Raw genomic sequence first — 21,724 nt, forward strand, 5'->3', positions numbered from 1 at the left:
TTATACATAAAAACTCTTCTTCTGTTCCTAAATAACACACAGTCTTCACTGGATTTAAACCTATTTTAATTATTTCACTTGTGCCTCAGTTTTCAATTTCTTGTGTTATATTTGTATAATCGAATTATTTATTTCTTATGTATATATTTCTGTTGTAATTACAAACAAATATTGTTTGCTTGTTCATGTACCTCTAGATTACTGATGATGGAATTATGACGATTCCAAAACGTTTAATAAATACTTCCTGTTATTATGTTTGTTTTGTTTTATCGTGAACTTATGTAGTTTTACTTCAACATATATGTGACAAAATAAATTTTTTTAGTATTCTTTTGTTTTATATATATATATATATATATGTGTGTATACTTGTAGTGTGAATTATAGCAAACAATCCATTTTGGCAACTTAAAACTACAATTTTTCATAAAGTTATATACAAGATTCATACAGCATACCTGGAAATGAATTTCCAGGTTTTTTTCTAGACCCAAAAATCGCTTTATCCATACCTATAATACTAAGAAAAGTCCATTTACAGATGTAACACTGTGTTGTTTATTCAACAGAAGGCAAGTATCTTCATAGTAATGGTATAATTTCAAATGAGTAATTATAAAATACAAATGTATTAACTAGTGTATAGCGACACAATATAAATAAATACATTTTGCCAAGTTTAATAATAATGTTCAAATATCTTCAATACTAAACTGTTAATACTTAAGTATCTTGAAATAAAACACACAGATCTATAATTAAACTGCCCTTTTTACATTTAACACTTTATATCCAATTCTTCATATCCTGCAGTTCAGAATTCAGGTTTTTGTTCATTTGTTTAAGCTATGCTTTTTAACACCTTTGTAGATTTCTTCAGGGCATCTCTTCCATTACTACACAATTATTTGCTGACTTAAGCAAAGCTTTCATGTTCATTTAAATTCTTTGTCTCTTCACTTTTATACTGTCAATCCTTACGAGCACAGCAATTCTTTTCACCTCCATTTCCGTTTTTCATGTTTCCTGTGTTCATCCAAATATTACTGATACTTCTGTCTAGCAGCAGCACCAGTTCTTTAAACATAATAATTTTCTTCACACCACCAACACATTTCAGATGATCTACGTTCCTTTATATTTTCTACAATTATCTCCATGTTTACTGAAAATCCTCTCTTAATAGAAACCTGTCCAAGGGATTTTTAGGATAAAAGCTCAAAGAGATGCCCACTCAGTTCTTACATACACAGTGCCATACATCATTGTGTCCAAACAAGAGGTACCAGAGATGAATGACCTGAATTCAACATTAGCCAAATTCTCATCAAAGAAGCTCTTCAATTGTTTTATAATATCATCAAATCTCTCCATTTTTGACATTTTGCCTCAATCGTGACTTCTAATGTTCTCTTCAGTTGTGTTAATACAGGTCTTGGTTAGATATTTTCAACAGGTTCATCCATGAACAAATGCCTGACTAATCTAAACTGAATTTGTAATTTTTCAAGCAACTTGGAAACAATTGTGTTGATAAATTTCTGTTTCAGTTCTGACAGCAAACATATCTTTCTCAGAAATGCACTTTTTAAACTTCAACTCTGTCACTAACCTGCCAGTAGTAAATCCTACTTCAACTTTGAAATTTATCTTTGTACAATGATTTATCTTAAAAATCAATTTTCATCAATTTAATGAATGTTACTGCATACATCCTCCTTGAGAATTCTATCCAACAGACTTTGTAGCATCTTGCATAAGTCCTCTAACAAGAAGGGCAGCACTGGCATGACTGTTTGGTACTTTGTTAAAAATGGTGTGACTTTTTTGTTACTGATAAAAATGTAAAAATGTTTGCATCTATCACAATAAATGATATTAATTATGAATTTGAAGCTTTCCTCAGCTGCAACTCTTTGACCCATTTCTGTAGATATGGCCACTTTTCCAGTGCCACATTTTCCAACCTTCCATGTTTACAAAGTTGTATTGAAAAAAGAGCTGATTTTAGTATAGGCTTCCCATCTGGCTGGTGTATTCTTGAACAACCAGAACAGAACCCAGGGTTTACTCAATGTACTACCCCATTTTTTACTGTCTGTTTGAAAAGCATTATATATTTGATGTAGTCCACATGATCCAATATTGAGTATAGTATAATTGGCCTCTTCCTCAAATTTACTTGACAGTAAACTATATATCTTCCAATTGATGTTAGGGCCATTCACCAAAACTGGAAATATGCCATGAGTATAATCAATGTTTCCTGAGCTTTTCATGGTGATTGTCAACAGTAGGCATGTCTTAAAAACTCTGATAAGTTGAATCAAGTAGATACCCAATTTGCATTTCAAAACATGATGATCCAACCGCTTTGACTATAAATGAGAATTCAATCTTTCATCAAAAAGCAGGACAGTCTCTTTCAGATTTCACTTTTAACAGTAGAAGTAACCCACTACAATGCCAAATGTGGTTAAATATGAACACTTTCGCTCACTACAACCACACATGGATGCTACTTTGCTATCTGGGAACATTTTATGGTAAATGTCTCCTATCCCTTCACAGCTTTTAAAGGAAAAATGTTTCTCTATGACATTCATTGCCCAATAGATCTCAGCGGACAATACTTGATTTCCACTAAAATGTGTTTTTTTTATAAATGGTTAGAGGTTGTCAGTTTGGTAGATCCAGAAATGCCAACAGTTAATGCGTTGACCCAGCAGCATTGTAATGAAAAAAATAAATAAGTCCCTACCCATTAAGATATATGTGATAAACTGTTTTTGAATTTCTAAAAACAGAAATTCAATCTAGGTCTTTTTTAACTAAAGTTTCAGAGATTCCTTGAAATTGTGTAGATCCAAACCAGAATTGAGCATGCATACCATTGTTAAGGACCAATCATGGGCAATCCACCTCTACCACAAAATAACTGGCCAAAAGTCGGGGTGGGCATTATTTACAAAAACTAAATCCAGCTGTACAGTATTTCTCAGATTGCTGGAGTTATGAAAAAAGGATGATATTAAAGGCAACTATATCTACATCCACAGTAATGCTACTAATAACAGAGATCATGTATTTAGTGGCAACACAAATACAAATTAACAATAAACTTGCAAGTACATTTAACCCTACTGCCCCAGGTACCCTTTACTGTTACACAAAGGAACTTTGAGATTTTTGGGATGGCGAAAAGTATTTTTAATTTTAACATGAAAATTACTTGCACACGGACTATTCAAAACAAATACTCAATATATTAATGGACAAATCTTTATTTTATTTTATTTTAAATACTTCACTAAAAAATATGATTTTTAGTATGTGAAAGACTTATAATGTTTACTGAAAGACTGCTAAATTTTATGAAGATATACATACTATACTGAAAATTAGAAGTATCAAATCTATAAAGACTTTATATGAGTACAAAGAGGTCATGTGGTCGGTCAAGTTGACCGAGCCGGTGTTGAGAGAGTTAATAACATGGTTTAAATATTAAACTATTACTACTAGACTCTTGATACACGTAGTCACAAACAACTTTATTTTAAACATTTGCTTGCATTGTTAAAGTTCATCTAAGCTAGGTTATGCATATAATCACCATAGGCTTAACTCTATGATTACAGGCCACCCTTGTACTGTGCATGTCACGAAATGTTACATTCAAAATTTAATTAAGCAATTTTACCACCAATGTATACCAATCAAATTAACATTAAAATTTACATTACAGTTCAATAAGTTTTAGTTCATTTATTTCCAAAAAAATCTTAAACTTTAGTTTAACACACAACTTGATAACTTTGGGATTTGTAACTTGAAAATGAGTTGACTATACTCAACCTTCCATATACAGAAAGAATCTAAGTTAATTGCACTGTTTACGCATTCTTCTTTAAAGCCCCTTAGGGGCCTTGGGAGAAAAGAGAAATAAATTTCTTGGAACTCTTGACAGATGCCACGCTCACTTTCTACACATAAGAGCTGCGATTTCTCAATCAATTATATTTAGTTGAACTGGATGTTTATAACCAATAGAAATACTACATTTTGAAACAATATCTCCCAACAGTTAGTTTAAAATTGGTGCAAAGAATTCCATAGAGAACTTGTCAAATGCTCTTAGCATTGTTGCTGCTTTTGTCCTTGCTATGCTTGAGCATTGTTTCTTACCTGTTAGTTATGTTTTAAAATGCATATTAGAAAGGTTTAATATTTGTTTAAGTTAAATACTTGTAATCTTTAACAAAATCTTACCAACAAATATTGTTGCACGGTGTATCATTCTCCATATGAGCAATGCAGACTGGATACTGCCCCATCTCTATAGGGTTGACTGCAGAATGTGCTAACTTAATAGCCTGTTTATGTTCAAGGTCATAGCTGTTCCATTATATAACAGTAGCACAATGTTTTACATACAAGTTGGTGCTGATGGATGGAGGTGTGTTTGCATAATGTAACTGTTGTTATATCATATAAAGTAACATAACATAACTTTTTAAATAAAAAAAATGCATTATGCTTTGTGTTTGTCCAGACAATACTTTCATCAAGGCTTTATGTTTTCTCTTTTCCATCCATGTGGCTTGTCAGACCTGCCTCTCTCATAACTGAAACATCAAAGTTTTTGATGCACCATGCTTTTATGTTAGATTCATCAACATCCACCCATTCTTTGTATGTCTCTTGTTCCTTCCAAAGTGGCAAAAAATCTAAGTATCCCCATCTAAGCCCATATTATTTAGACCCAAAAGTTAAACAAGGTCTGGATCTAGACCTTGGGCAACACATTAACAGCCCTGGACAGGTTTACTATAACTATATTGGCTTTAGCCTTTACTAGTGTCATTTCAAACACGAGATTGCATGTGGTGTTTAGGTCTGTGCATATGCACTAATCTAACTACATATTACTTAATACATTAAAATGATGTAGATTTAGTGAACACCTTTATCATTTGGCCAATAAAGCAAATGAATGAATGTGTTGTCACTTAACATACATCAAATTGATGTTTTTCCAGTCAACAACTAGATTCAGTAGTTACTATACGCAATATATTTCTAGACATACTTGACGATGCTGTGAATTGTAAATAGATCTACATATGTTTCAGAATTTCTCATTTTCAAAACTTACAAAGAACATTTACATTTTTCCATGACTTTTTCCAGTCTTGAAAATAGAATTTTAAAATTCTATATTTCTCAAAACTTTCCATTGTTTGTATGAATTCTATACATAAAATGAGGAATGTAAATTGACTACTGAGTTTCAATTTTTACAGTTCCATGAGAAGTAGTGTGATATATAAAAATTATACCAGATGAGGCTTAAAGAAATAGCAATATTTGAAGAAACCTGACAATCTCTAGTATACTATTAAAACAATATCAAGTCTCTCACCAAGTATTGACAAAGGCCACAAAATCTTTAGAAAAGGCCCTTCCATTCTCATAAAGACTTAACTGAGGTGGTTCTCCCTGCACAACTTGAGTCAGCTGTTCAAAAACACTGTTCCACTTAGGGTAAGGGAACTTCCCTGTAGCAACTTCAATCTGTTCAGAGAGTAAAGAAAAAAAAATATTAAAATACAGCTTTTATCACTGATTTGAAAAAATGTCCTGAGTAAACAACTCATATACATTTTTTTATACTGATGGTATATTTCAAAAAGCCTATATTATGTCCCAAATGGGAATTTGTCAAAAACTAAATAAATCAAAAATTGACATTTAATATTATATTCTACTGCTGTGATACTGTGTTGCTGTTGAGCACATAGCTACACAATGGGCTATCTATGCTGTTGCAGTGATAGAGTACACTGAAGTCACATAATAATAACAAATAAATAAATTACATGCATGAAAATGCAATTTGCATTTACATCTAATAAACCAAGCTAAAATTATATCAAATGTAATATACGATATATATTTTGTGCATCTAAAACAAGTTGCATAGACATCAAAAATAAGTCTAAACACATTCACACAGTTACAGACCTTGTAACTTCACTGTTAAAAATTACAAATTAATTGCTAATTTGAACAATACATAGTTTTTATACTGGATAAACAAACTCTTAAGAGGAAAAAAAAAGGCTGCACAGTAAAACTCTGGCATCTATTCTTATGTGTTAAATACAAAGAAATTCGGAAATGAGATCAAACCCTTAACACAATAAAGGAGATAGGGAATTGGTGTATGTAATAACATGATAAAATGTTCAACTTTTCTGACTAGCTTCAACTATATGCTAATTTCATTAAGATATTTTCTTAGAATTACCACACTCTTCTTTTTCATGTTTTTTTTAATCATCAGATACACAATAAACAACAACCATTGTGATGTTTCTGTCCAATAATTTATCTGGAAAAAAATTGGATGTAAACTAAAAAAAAAAGAACAAATTTATGAACATGGCTTTATCAAAAATTTCTAAAGGTAATATTAACAGAATTTCTTCTTTTATTTTCCATGTTAGTAAAAACATATGTGTAACAATTAAAATTTGATGAACTTCACATGAAGAAGTATAATAAATCTTAGTTTTTGATAAAACTAGTTTGAAGGTTGTTTACCTATTATAATGATGATAAATAAAACAAGGGATGAGTTCTAGATAAAAAAAAAGCATTAAAGTATTTCCATTTCTAAATACAGTAAAATTCTTGAAGTACTCTTACTGCAACAGAGTACAGTAAACTAATGTTTAAATGACCAATATAACTATAATAGTATATTTTGAGAAACAGCAAGGTTACCCAATAGGTAAAAATCAGTTGATGTTTTTATTTCTCAAACTAGCTTGAAAGTACTCATATGATCATAATTCATCTTCATTTCAATTCTACATAAATTTTTCAAACTGTACTGTTTCACTGAAAACAGACATTTGAAATCAAATTGGAGATGAAGAAAAATATTCTTAATCTTAACATGAAAATCACTTTGCACACAGACTATTCAAAACAAATACTCAAACATATTCATGAACATATCTTTTTTAGTTCATTTAAGATACTTCACTAAAAAATATGATTTTTTGTACGTGAAAGACTTATAATGTTTACTGAAAGTCTGCCAAACTTTATGAAGATATACATACTACATTAAAATTTAGTAGTATCAAATCTATAGACTTTATACAAGTACAAAGAGGTCACTTGGTTGGTCAAATCGACCGAGCTCGTATTGAGAGAGTTAAGGTGACTTGTACAGAACCTGATCAAAACAAAATAATTCAATCATAATTGTGATAGTAATACAGAACTAGTATACTTCTGTCATGACTGGTGGTATGGAACTTAACCATCATTGCCCTTTCTTTAAAAAAAAACATTTCCTGTTGACAAAATTTTACAATATAGTCTAGTAATAAAACTTGAAAAAAAATTGTGTGTTTAAAGCATATCTATGATGATACATAATTAACAAATTTTACACTACATTTCCTCTGAACATTCTAAAAAGGAGTAGAATAAGAGCAACTCAACAAAAAAGGGTAAATAAATTTAGGTTTGCTTTGGTTTACCTCACCTATGTTTTCATGGATTTATTTCAATGATTATGTGATGCACACTTTACAAAGTATTCTTACCAAAGTTATTCCTAAACTCCACACGTCAGATCGGACATCGTACCCTCTGGCCCGGCTTGGATCAATTCTCTCTGGCTAAAAAATAAAATTATTTTTAAATTATAAAACTATTACTAGAAACACCTCAGTTGCATCAGAAATGTTCATATTAAAAACCTAGAGAGCTCATCATGTTGATGAAGACCTTTTAAAAAAGCACTATGTACCAAGAAAATAATGAAGTTGAAGGAAACTTTCTTTGACTATCATTGACAATAATCAATGATAAATTTGCAATCAATATTACAAATAAAGACATAAATGCATATTGTAAGTTTTTCACAGATATAAATGATTAACCTGAAGCTTAAATTCGATGATGAGGAACCCACTTTGAGACTAATAATGGATGGAAACGGCTTGAATGGGTAATGAAGATAAACTTTATTATAAGTTTAACATAACAACAAATGTATAACATTTAGACAAGGTTTTGTCATCAGGTACCTGATGATGACAAAACCTTGTTGAAACATTGTATATTTGCTGTTATATTAAAGTTTTTCTTTAATCACAAGAAAAGTATGACATGAATCACTATATTTCCAAGGGGTAACGTTGTAATTTAAAAACATTTTATGAATTACATTAAATGTTAAATAATGATAAGTTATTAATTCTAAAACATCTTAGATTAAAACAAATTATTGAAATACAGTTAGTAGTGAGAATTATATTTTGAATGTAAATTTTGAAACTTCATATTCAGATGTTCATTCAACACCTGAAAGATGCATGCTAGTTGAGTTAGGGTTAAGATGGTTCCTATTTAAACACAATCCAACTTTACTTACTGCCATGTATGGTCTACAGCCTGCATCTCTGGTTTTGGCTATAGAGTCCACTAACTGACCACTAATGCCAAAGTCACACAGTTTAATATTCCCTCGTTCATCTAAAAGAATGTTGCTAGGCTTCACATCTGAAATAGCAATTAGAGGAAGAAGACAGTAGAGTGAGAGTTAACTACCCAATCACATTCACTAAAATCTTGAAAAGTCCAGTATAAATAGTGTAATGTTAATTTTAGGAATCAGAAAAAATATAGGTGTATTTTCTTTTTGGATGTTTAGTTTGTTACATTTTTCAATTTAAATTAAAATCTTTAACCCTTTCTTAAATTATATGATAAATTTACCCTTCTATTCCTGCTCTACTATTAAATATAACCTAAATACATATGTAGTGTAGCAACTACTATGAAGAAAGCAAAGCAATCAGTTGTATAAAACTACAGCTAAATGTATATATATTGTAAAAAAAAATCTTTATTTGAATTCACATCTATGTTTACATTATATTTGCATACAAATAATTAACATTCTTAACCACATAAAAGTAGAGGTTGAGTGTAAAGCTATATTGATGGGTAATACAGTGCTTAAAAGCTTAAAAATGGGAGAAAGTTGGGTTTTCCACAAATATTACGTGTAGGGTTACCATAAATGCATTGAATAAAGGGCAAAGGTAGGCTCTCATTTTATTGGTATTATTAACTCTCTAAACAGGGGCTTAGTCAAATTGTAAGACCACGTGAGCACTTTGTACTCCTTCAAATCATTATAGCTTTGATACTACTAACTTTAATAAAGTAGGTGTATCTTCACAAAATATATCTAAACATCACAAGTCTTTTACATACAAAAATCAGATTTTTTAGTGAAGTATTTTTAATAATCTAAAAAAAAGATTTGTCCATGAATATATTGAGTCTTTTTTTTTTTTACTAGTCCCAGTGCAAAGTGATTTTCATATTCATATTAAAAATACTTTTCTACTGCACTAAATAATTTTACATACAATATTTCTGGCTTTCTAACTATGCAACAAGAGCTGTTACAAATTAATCCAAGTTAGTCTGTATGTTTCCCATGGGAACAAATATTGTACTCAAAGAGAAACTGACGATTCTCTGTTCAAAAACCAACGTAATATAATACGTCATTTGATAGTTGAAAAACCTTGGCTTTCTATTGGTTATAAATAATATAGTATTAAATGTAAGAGAGAACTATTAAAAAATCCTGAAAAAGTAGGTGTGACAGGGGTGTGTGGCAAGAGCGGTCTGATTTTATATTTGATGGCTCTGTAACCAAACAAGATTGAAGGCTATGAAAACTATGCTTTGTCTGAGTGATGACGATTTTATGGTGAGTAATTTACATTAAATTTCGTACTTATTGGAGGGGTGGTGAATAAATTAGAGAAAAGGGGATGCCAAAGAAAATATGTCATTTCTCACACTAGGGGAAATTCAGGATTATTAGCTACGATTTTATGCTATACTAATTGGTATAACATAAACAAAAAGATGTTTAATTAAACGTTACTCACTAAAAACCTTGTGACATGCACAGTAAAGGATACTCATGGCAAGAGGTTAAGGAGTTACAATCATGCCCAGAATTGATTCCAGACAGTGAGTGCATAATTGTGGGTTAAAGCACCTAGGTACTACCCTATTGGTTACAAATACCTTTGTTTTTACACCAGCATTCTTAGTGAATAGCTGATATCCCCATTACTATATGGCAGCTATCACAGTTATTCATAATTAAAAAACAATGCCTTTTATTTTTGCAATTGGTATAATTTTTTTGTGTTGTCAAAACATAAAGTTATCAGTATATAGCACAATATTTATATAATTGTTCATTTGCAAGGTTCAAAATTATAATTTGTTTATTGCTAGTAAGTGAACAACCATTTTTGTTGATTTTGCTTTCCTTTGAAACTAAGTAAATAGCTTATACATATATATATAGTTGACTATATACATGAAAGGATAAAATTCACAGTTTTGGTGATGAAATCTATAATAATAGATAGATTAAATGGAAACCATCAACTACAGCAACTCTCACTACAGACCCAGTCAATGTGACTGACCTTTTAATCCTAAAGTAGCCATCAGCTTTCATACTATAACTTTTAATATGTTTTGTGTGTCTTCTTGAAATTTGGTAAGATATCAGTAAACACTACAATTATTTTTACTAAAAATTTGTCCATGAATAAATGGAGTCAAACTGTTAACTGCTCCAAGTGCAAAGTGGTTTTCATGTTAATATTACATATACTCTAAAAATTGTGAAATTTCATTTGCATAATCTCTAAAACCTCCTAAATAAATATCAAACTTTTTCAATAAAACTTTATATTTTATCTACCCTAACTCCACATGCATTCAGATGATTTGACCGACCTGGTAACAACCATAAAATACTTGAAATAAATCTAAATTACCCTTTTTTTTCTAGAATGATTGCAAATTGTAACATTAAACTACAATTGTTTATATTTAATTTTAGTGTTTTATTGCCTGTGCATTACTAATAATCCTGACACACAAGTTATAAATCACTCACCCAATGGGTAACTTACATTTCCATATTGAATGATATAACACACAAGCTGCTTACTAGTATACCTTGTGAAAAATTTAAATCTTTATTATTATTTTCCATTATCCTATCTAAGCTAACCTAAGAAGTTTACAATTTTTCATTTAAGTTACTTTTATAATAATATATATAAAGAATATACATGAAAAACGATAAATATATCACTTACCTGTAACCTTATTTTGTAGCCTGTAATCTTTTTTTGCTGTCGGTTTCAAATGAAATTTAACCCTATATTTTTAAACTAATGTTAATTGTACATTAAATAATGCACCTAAGAACACAGAATAATAACATGTGCAAAGTAAATAATGTCCTATAACTATTATAATTTGTCTGGCCTTCTATGGCGTAAGAGCCTTTAAAAATTTACCATGAGAGAAACTTTCAAACTGAAGATGAAACAGACAATACTCTGTACAGTAAACAAAGTTTTATAATATGTCATTTATAGACTAAAACTTTGGTTTTCTATTGGTTATAAAAAAATACAGAATACAATGTCAGAGAGATCTCTAGAAATTTGTGCAGAGAAGATGATGTGACAGATGGGTGTGTCAAGTGGGCTTGATTTTCTAGTTTAGAACTCTGTAAGGAAATAAGATTGAAGGCTATAAAAATTACGCTTTGTCTTAGTACTATCTATATTATAATGAGCAATTTATGTTAAATGACATACTTCTCAGAAGGAGTGGTAAATAAATTAGAGAAGAGGGAAGATCTAGAGAATAAATGTTACAATTCTCATACTATAGGAGACTGAGGATTTTCTAAAATATTTCCTTATAAAATTAAGAACTTAAAACTTATATAATACTTGCGTATAGCCCGTCAAGAGTGACGTGGCAACTACTACCACCCCCACCCCATAGCATACCCTAACTTTACATTTCATAGCTAACTGAAATAAATAAATTTTGTAAATTAAAGCTTGACCAACAGAGAAAAGTGCAGTCAAGGTAGTCAAATGTCAGTAAGTTCCTTTGAGAGCCAATCAAAATTAAGATCATTTATGAAATGAATTCATGATGTATTCATAGAATAATTATTGGTAAAAATCAGTTAGATTAACAACTTCTAATATATCAAAAAGCCAGTACATTTTAGTACTACGTTCCAACAGTGGCTTTTATGTCATGTTGTTTAGCAACAAAAGTATAACTTATTATTGTTGTTAGTCTAGGTATTGAAAGTATTGAATGAAATGTATACACAACTGGAAAAATATTTGTTAATTTCTTAATTTAGAGTTTCCATTGATTAAAGAGGTTTGTTTTTTATTAAAATGTTTTTATTATAATGTTATAACAGAAAATAGCTTAATTCAGAAACAATTTAAGTTTAAAATTGAATTGATATTTTTACTTTCATGATAAATTTTATGCACTTGGCTCTACGCTAGGTGATCCCACACTACATCTTTACTTTAGGCTTATTATACCAACACTTACTACACATATAAGGTTTCACAGCACACTGGCTTTTATATAGGTTAGATTAAAATTTGATTTACTAACTATATTTTGATGCCAAGTCTATTTGTATACAATGATAATCAAGTAGTTAAATCTTGACCGTAACTCTAAAAAAAGACATGACATGGGCATTTTGATCTACCCGTAGTAAGAGGGTTAAAAGAATATCTTTAATCAGAGATCAAGAGATAATTGAAAGAAAAATAGTAAGAACAAAAACCAAAATAATTCAGGTTTTATCAGTTCACATTTTACTTAAAAGATCCCACGTAATTATTCACTTATACTGAGCTTGAAGTATTGATTAAGGGCTTAATTAAAAAGCACATCGCAATAATAACAAAACACTATATTTCAAATCTTATGGCATATAATGCACAGGCCAGTGAAAAATAATCTGTTGATTAGTAGTATTTATGATATTACATTGAAAAAAAAGACTAATAATAATTTTAATTATGTCTTTCTCTATTGACTCTATTCAGGTTTTCACACATTGTTCACTAATTCATACTGGAAAAAATAAATGCCTTTTTAAATAAGACAGGCAAACTTAAATACTATGAACAAAAAGATTTAATTCTTTATATAGTAGTAGGTAGGCATTTACCACTATTGTATTTATTTTTCATAAAATTTACTCTGGGATTGTGGAATTAATTTTTTCATACACAAACTTATAGAACATGACCATTTATAATGTTTAAATACAGTACACTCAGTCAGCTACAATGATGAGCTCCAGTATTGAGAAAATAACTTCAGAAGTAGTATGTACTATAAAGGCATGCAGTTGAAATACTACCATACACATTATATGTGTATGTATGTGCATATGTATATATATACATGTGTATATATATGTATGTATGTATATATATATATATTATTTTTTTAACTTAGTTACTTATTTTTATTTATTTTTCATTTAATTATTTATTTTCCTACTAAATCACTGACCATTAATTGAACTTTAACCTTATGCCTTGAGCAGGGTGAAGGAGGATTGCTAATCTTTGAGCACCCTTGATTATTAACTAGTTCCCCTGAAATAATTAAGTTTAAATCTAACTAACTGCCAGAAATGAACTACCATACACTCTTCTTAACAGAAACCTAAATACGCCAAAAAGTCTCAGTAAAAAAATAAAATGATTAAAATTATTAACGTTGTCATTGTAATGTAATAAAACAAACTGCAAATTAACATATTGGATGTTTTTTAATTTATCGTTCAGTAAATATCAGAAAAGTTTTTCAAATATTTTATTATAATGTTCTTTTCCAATTTTTATTAATAATAATAATAACAACTCTAAAGGCTCTAATGACAAGAACTTGGCTTTAATCTGGATTTGCATTTTTTTTCTTGCTCTTTATCTATTTTTTAAAGAATAAAGTATATAGTATACACTGGTAAAGAGAAAAACAAATTACTGGCTTACCTCTGTGAATTATGTTAAGCTGGTCCTTAAGATAATTGAGGGCCTTGACAGTCTGGTGAAATATGTACAAAATGAAAGATTTTAAAATATTAAATGAAATATTAATTTTTTACAGGCAGGCATAAGTCCACAACTAAACAAGTAAAAAAGATATAACCTTTTTCCTAGAATTACATTTTTAGATTTATTTAGTTTTAACAAAATATACTTTCCATTTGATTTTCTTACATTAAATTGAGACTTTAATGTGACTCACATTCACTAACCAAACTATACATCAGAGGATTGGGCATATACAGTTTATACATTGATATACATTAATTCATGTGCAGTTCAACCATGAAAAGTTCACAAGATTAAACTTTTTAAAAGTCTGCAGATGCTAGTGAAATCATTCATATTATTATCAAATAAAAACTCATCACATTTGCATATGTTCTAATACCAGTTATTTCACACAATATTCTTGACATTTTATAATTTAGAAAAGCATTTTCTTTTTCAATAAAAGCACATTAATATATGATCAGGTGTTTTAAATAAATGATTATATATTCTGTTTCAAGTACATGTTTTAGCAATATTAAAGAAAGTAGCCTAGGTGTTAGAAAAAAAAACAAAAACAAAAAATTGGCCATACTTGGTCATTACAAGTATTTTGAAAATTATAAAAGAAATACAAAACAACTTAGCATCAAAATTATTTTGAAATATAACATCATGATACTTTTTCAGTTAACTGAATACTGAAGACAGAAACACAAAGCAGGTTCTTTGCTGTTTAAATTAACTTTATTTATATTCCATAATCTGATGCTCCACAAATTCTTATACTAAAACATAAGCAAATGCTGAAACGAAACAAGAAACAGTACTCATAAAAAAAAAAGCTTCTACACGTGTGAACATTAATACTGTGTCCAACAGTTATTCACTTATATACAGACTAACTAAAACTGATATCCATAATATGATTAAACACATTTTAAGTCCTCACATTAAACTGTCAATTGCAATGCCCTTTTAAGTTAAATATTTGAAAGAGAGAGAGAGATGGTGATAAAATTACCAGACCAATACTGGCGATAAATAAGAAATAAAATTATTACTTTGATCTCTCTCACTTTGACTTTGACAATCCATCATAAAAACGAATTTGATTCGTGACCTTTGTCATTGACCTATATGTAATTAAAGCACAGGTCTAAACTCAACCTAAGTTTGGCAACAAGTTACTGAATAGTTTGATATAACCTCTTTTCTTTTAATTATCTTGAACTTTAATGAAAATGCAATAACATGATATACTATTTACCAAAGTAAGAAAAAAGTAACAATCATGCTTTCCCTAACTCTCAAAGATACAATTTCAAAGAAAGAAGCAATAAAATGAGACTAATAATGATGATGATAAAAACAAAGAAAAGAATAACCAGACATCAATCTCTCTCTTTGGCAACATCTTGATATTTACAATCACAATGAGCAGCAAATAAGATTAAAACAGTTGATCTATGCATGCCTTGGTCCAAGGAGTGAAGATATTATGTTTGATTAACAATGCTATGGGAGTTCTAATGTATAAAAACAAGTTTGTTTTTTTTCACACATGTCATTAACAACCATACCATTCTCCTTCATGTCAAACATTTCTGAGAACCATTTTTGTGAAGTTTCATCAAATTCTGAAAGATGTTTATTATGCCTATAGTTTTACATCAAATCCTACTTGAGATATGCACATCCCCATATCATAGGTAGTTTCCTTACAAAATTCTAAAGATTTTTAAAAATCTACAAGAAAGTCTGACTTCCCAATTCTCATTACTTGAACATTGATAGTAATAAAAATCTTCTCAATATGATTGGTAGAGTTAAATTTTGTGAATAAAAAAGTTAAAACTAATTTTTCTAATAGTAGATAGTCACTTACCACTACAGTAATTTTTCCTAAAATACACTCTGGGATTGTCTCATTCATTTTTTCATACACAAACTTATAAAACTTGTCTACTGATGAGTCCATCAACTCCATACAAATCCAGCAGTCCCCCTTTAATAGTGGAAGGACATATTTTATTAAGTGAACATGTTTCTCTTTTCTCAGAATTAATTGAGTCTTTTAAAATATATATAAAATATCCAGAATATCAAGGTTTAAAATTTCTTCATCATAATGACAAAATTATGTTCAAGAGAAACTAGTGTTTGATAAAAATAAAACTATATTTCAAATTTTAAGCAAGACACAGCAAGCATTTTTGATGAGTATTACATAAAAATATTCCAGTGAAAGAATGTCCTTATTTTGTACTTATGCTCCTGAACTAAAATCTAACCTCTTTAAATATCGCTCCAAAGAACTGAACAATGAAACGACAGTCACTGCTTCTCATAACCACTTCTAAGTCCATGAGCAGCTGTTTTTGTTCCTTTTCATCCACAGTTGATCGGATTCTCTGAGATTAGGACCCCAAAAATTGTTTAGCTCAAAACAAAAACTAAGAACTATACCATAAGATACACACAAATACACTTTTAAGTACCATATCTCAAACTTTACTGTTATAAATTACATTTAATTTAACTTGTATTATATTAAACACAAATACCAAAACTATGGCTAAGTTGTCATTCTCAAAAATCTTTTAAGCTAACAAATTGTGCCAAAATGTTTTGCTCTAGTTTACATAAGATTGAAGTTTCTGTAAATTTATATATAATTTTTCAATATTTTTAATTTTGTTAACATATCTTCTAACCAAGTCAAAAATTTTTTAAAACAGCTATGAAGTTTCAGTTGACACATCAAAATTTGTTACACACACACAAGTTACACATGATGTACTATAATACTACAACTCCTTTACTAATAATAATGATAATACTATCATCCATTAAGTTTAATAAAATACTTAAACTTCTATATACATATAATGAGCAACATTCACTAGAGATTCAATTTCACAGATAAAAATACCTGAGAAAAGTTAAGTAAAATTAACATACATGGAAGATATTCGTTCTCTCTTTCATAATTAGTAAGGAAAAAATATCTTTTGTGACCCCCCCCCCCCCAAGTAAGTTTTTTTAAATATATTTTCTCAAGTATGTTTAGTAGTGTTCCAAATCTTTCTAGTTTTCAATGCAATTAATCCAATGAAAACAACAACAACCTAAAGTATTTAGACTCAGCCCTTTTGGCAAATGAACATCTTTGCAGAAATGCTAGTTATATAAACAAATCAAAAGATTTATTTCTTATCTGTATAGATCTACATTTTTTGCATGGTTGTGTAATGCTTGCACAAGTTGTAAGTCGATAAATCAAATTACTTATGAAATATAAATGGTCCATTTTATTTGAGTTAAAAATCCCACCTTTACTGCCATAGTAATATTACTTCGTTTATGAGTCATTTTATTCACTGTGCCAAAGGCCCCTCGACCGATCTCACCAAGATCTTCAAGGTCATCAGCAGTAAAATCATATGTCTACAGAAACAAAAAATTAAAAAGTGTTCAAAATTTTTCAAGTCATAAATTACTTTTCACAATGAACTTGTTAAATATTCAAAGTAAGACTGCAGTACACAAATAGAGATATAATTGTAGCAAGTAGTTTTACAAATATATATATACATATGTTATTGTAATATTAAGTGTTTGGTGAGATATTCCAAATTAAAACTAGATACACTTACATGGAGGAAATTTTAAATCCCATTGTTTAGAGAACCAAACAATTATTATTCTTTACAGAATTGCATAGGAAATCTGGGTAGTTTGGAATGCTAAAATATATATGAAATAAAGTTATATAATGAGATATCGAGCTATAATATTTGAAATTCTAGCAATACTCTGAACCAGCATGATAAAGAGTTAAATAAGTTTGTAATTATTAGAACATTGCTATTTTATAATGACTATCTCATATACTGTTAATATTTCTTGTTTTTCTGAGAGAAAAATTAATCTATGTTAACTATTTCACAATATTCCGTAAATCTCCTTGACTATTTTGTATTTTGAGACACAAATAAAAACATTCCGTATCTGTATGGCTCTAATATTGTCAAGATGCAGGATTTATACAGCTTGAGTCATCTAAAATTGGAAGCATAGTTCTGAACTACACTTTCCAAGATCCTCAATCACTGAATATTTTTGCTAAGCCTGACAATGGTCTACAACATTATATTGATAATAAATAATTGTAACAATGATACTTTGTTCATTTATGGAGTAAAATGATGATATATTGTAAGTTATATGAACCTGCTTTATCATGCTTACAGTAAGATTGACAGTATAAAATAAAACATGTATTCAACTTCAAAGACAGTCTATAAGTACACAACTTTACTTGGTTAATATTATTACTTAAATATTTCAACATTTCTTAAGAGCATCAAGTTTCTCGTTACAATCTTCTTCAACAGTTTTAAGTTGTGCACTTTTCTCCTTAAACTGTTCTTCTGAAATCATCAGATTTACTAATGCATTCGAAGAAGGTTATGGGGATGAAAAACATTTTATTTAAATAAGTCAATTTAAAAATACACATATTTTACCATCAGAAAAATCTTAGAACAAAATGTATTGATAATATAATAGTTGAAAGCCACTAGGGGGACAATCTGAGCTTCCGATTGGTTATTCATGTCATATATAGAAGTAAGTGTATAAAAAGGGAGCTTTTCCAAAAATGGAAAGAGGTGGGAGGGGTGTCACTGTGTTTGATTTATAACATGAGCAATATCTTAGCAACTTGAAAAGATAAGAGGCTCTTATTTTATATTCTAGCTTGTCAATATCGGTAATTTGAGTTTCTAATTTGTTTGAGACTGTAGACTTAGTATTTTGACTTCACAAACATCTAATTGGAACCAGTGCTGCATTCAACATACCACATGCATGAAAAAGTCAATGTTTACCTGTGTTTTTTAATACTTGCTTTTAAATTAAGAAATTGAGTAATACATAGTAATAAACTTTGAAATATAAACTACAGTTTGATACCAAACTTATTGACATAAGTTCATGAAATAGTAGTTCAATATAATTTTGAATGTGAGTCAACAAACGAGATGACATGGCCTTTCACCCGAAAAGTTTAATTTGATCCATCTGCAGTCCTTTGAAGTACTCTGTAATGCCAAATCCACACAGGTAAGCCATCTTCTTTTTCACCATACATTAATCTAGAGTCAAAACTGTTGTTTGGAAGCATAAGAATCAACAATATTCCTTCAGTTTAATTTAACCTACAAGTGTACTGTGCTGAAACTGTTTGCAATATTCATATAATTTCCGTCTTCAGAACACAAGTTTTATCAATGTTCAAAACAGATTGACAACATGTTTCACTACCAAAATGCTTGTCTATCTTGGAGAAGTCAATTGTCTTGTTTCAATAGTAACAGATAGCTTTTTACCTGTTATTTTCACAGGCCTTGACACAGCTAAACTGTATAACACACACACACACATCTACCCACAAGTGAATCAGTCAAGCAATTTAACATATACTTTGGCAGATACAAAATTGGTCATCATTAGCAATACGAAACTGTAGTCTGAAAGTCTATCTACAGGATGGCAAAAAAACTAGTTGCAATTAGTTTTTTCTGTGCATATTTTTGTTTATTTTCTATTTATCAATAAGACCATTTTCAAGAAGTTTCATGGTAATACTTAAAATTTAAGGAATTTTCAATACAATGCCTCAAATTCAAGGGCTTTTCAAGCCTGTGTAGATAACACATAGAAGAAATTCACTATCCTTTATAATTTCAGTGTTAACTACAGTTACAAAACTATTAGCTTACCTCTTTAGGAGAAATCTTTAATTTACCAGAAGTTTGCTTACTTTTTGTAAGCCAATTTTCTCTGCTGAAAAACAAAGATCAAGTATATAATAAACTATTAAACATCCTACATATTCTTCAGGATCTCTCCCTCTCACACATACACACAAAGTAATATTAACCCTTCCTAGTGGGATGATACCTCTTAATATTTTCATGGTGGAAATACTTAAAAAATTGTATAAACTTAATAGAAACTCACTAAGTGGTATATAGTTCTGGTTTTGAAAAATTCATATAATTTGATTTAGTTTTTCTATCATCTTTTACATTTTGAAATTTAGAAAATATTGATGTGAGAAACCTCAAAAAAACAACAACATTCCTATCATTTTAGTTTCTATTACTATTGATCAGAAATCTCAAATTTATATATAGAGCAAGTTTTATCTTGATTGGTATTCATTAAAATATTTATTTTGTTAATTGCAGTAGTCGTCACTTCCAGTTACACATCATAAAAACCATGGATAAAATGACATAGATTTTTCAGTGACCTTTCAAAATGAAATGAAGTCAGACTAGGTAATACTTTTATTAACAATATTCTTGGTCAAGATAAATTTATATCTAATAAATATAGTTTCTTTTACTTATTTACATTGTTTAAACATAACAAACTTAACAATAATATTCAACAAATAAAAGTTTGAACATCAGAATATTTTGCTGTTGTCTTCCATACTCACTAAACCTAACTTAGCTTACCTGGTGATGACTTGTCATAGAAGAGAATTTCCATAGCTTTTAATTTAAAATGAAAACATTTTTCAGGAATGAAAAAATGTATAACGAAACTATACAAAAATTCCTAGATCTGTGGTTTGTTACCAAGTCTTCTAAAGTTCCAATCAGATTGTTTTGTTCACTTCTGCAAGAGATTCACATTCACTTTCCAACATAATCATAAATTCATACCACATTATTTACTCTACATTGGCATAAATAGCATATAATTGTGCTATCCAATGACAATCAAGCTTTTCCTGTAGCTATTTTCAAAGCTAAGCTTCATTAGTGATTGTTCAGACCACATGCTATGAATCACAAAAGGTGTAAGCAATAAAAGTAAAACCTCAAACACAGAAGGTTTGGTTTGTTTTAAATTTCGCGCAAAGTTACACAGGGGCTATCTGCACTAGCCGTCCCTAATTTCGCAGTGAATAACTAGAGGGAAGGCAGCTAGTCATCACCACCCACTGCCAATTCTTGGGCTACTTTTTTACCAATGAATGGTAGGATTGACCACCAAATTATAATGCCCCCACAGCTATTTATAATTATAATGCCCCTCAGATTGCGAGTCAAGCGGCCTAACCATCTGGCCATGCTGGGTCAAATACAGAAGGAAAATCATATGAAAATCAAGGCATGGGAAATTGTACTCCCAAGGAATAACAATTTCTTAACAAATACAAACCTATGTTTTGGGATGTGACATGTGACACCTGAATTATAACAAATACATTAATTCACACAATTTTTTAAAAATCCAATATGAATTCACCAAAACCACTTGAAACCCAATAGTGATAAATCACTGAGATATGTCTACTTTAAAAAAATAGAGTCAAAATCAAGAATCGTAAGAGATCCCAGAACCTTTGATTTCAGCACAATGAATAATGATTGTGTAGTGTTTTGTGCTGGGTCACATGATTATCTTAATGGACCATAATATTTTTATAAAAAGGTGTGTACTTGTATGTGTTAGAATGGTTATTATGTCACCCTAAGGCAGCAGTACCCAACCTTACCTTATCCTGCATACCCCAGTCAGACCACTTAGCCAGTGGCTTACTCCTGACATATGTAATTTGAAAAAAATCAAAAGAAGTAATTCAAGGGTGAGTCAAC

At 29.7% G+C, this 21,724-nt stretch overlaps 1 protein-coding gene across 2 annotated transcripts in view; it reads right to left on the reverse strand.

Annotated features, from left to right (window-relative positions):
- LOC106465363 (dual specificity mitogen-activated protein kinase kinase 4-like) overlaps nt 1–21,724 on the reverse strand; it is a 29,512-nt gene that overhangs the window by 5,334 nt on the left and 2,454 nt on the right. Inside the window, exons 3-10 of one of the 2 annotated variants that reach the window (XM_013925585.2) lie at nt 19,829–19,889; nt 17,376–17,489; nt 16,334–16,453; nt 15,928–16,047; nt 13,995–14,046; nt 8,465–8,592; nt 7,632–7,706; nt 5,429–5,580 (exon numbers count right to left, since the gene is read on the reverse strand). In XM_013925585.2, the coding sequence (XP_013781039.1) occupies nt 5,429–5,580; nt 7,632–7,706; nt 8,465–8,592; nt 13,995–14,046; nt 15,928–16,047; nt 16,334–16,453; nt 17,376–17,489; nt 19,829–19,889 (822 nt within the window). Of the gene's footprint in view, nt 1–5,428; nt 5,581–7,631; nt 7,707–8,464; nt 8,593–13,994; nt 14,047–15,927; nt 16,048–16,333; nt 16,454–17,375; nt 17,490–19,828; nt 19,893–21,724 lie in introns of both variants that reach the window. The other variant, XM_013925584.2, reaches the window with a different exon arrangement.

Source organism: Limulus polyphemus, unplaced genomic scaffold (genome assembly GCF_000517525.1).
Source record: "Limulus polyphemus unplaced genomic scaffold, Limulus_polyphemus-2.1.2 Scaffold1921, whole genome shotgun sequence".
In the NCBI taxonomy this organism is placed as follows: Eukaryota; Metazoa; Arthropoda; class Merostomata; order Xiphosura; family Limulidae; genus Limulus; species Limulus polyphemus.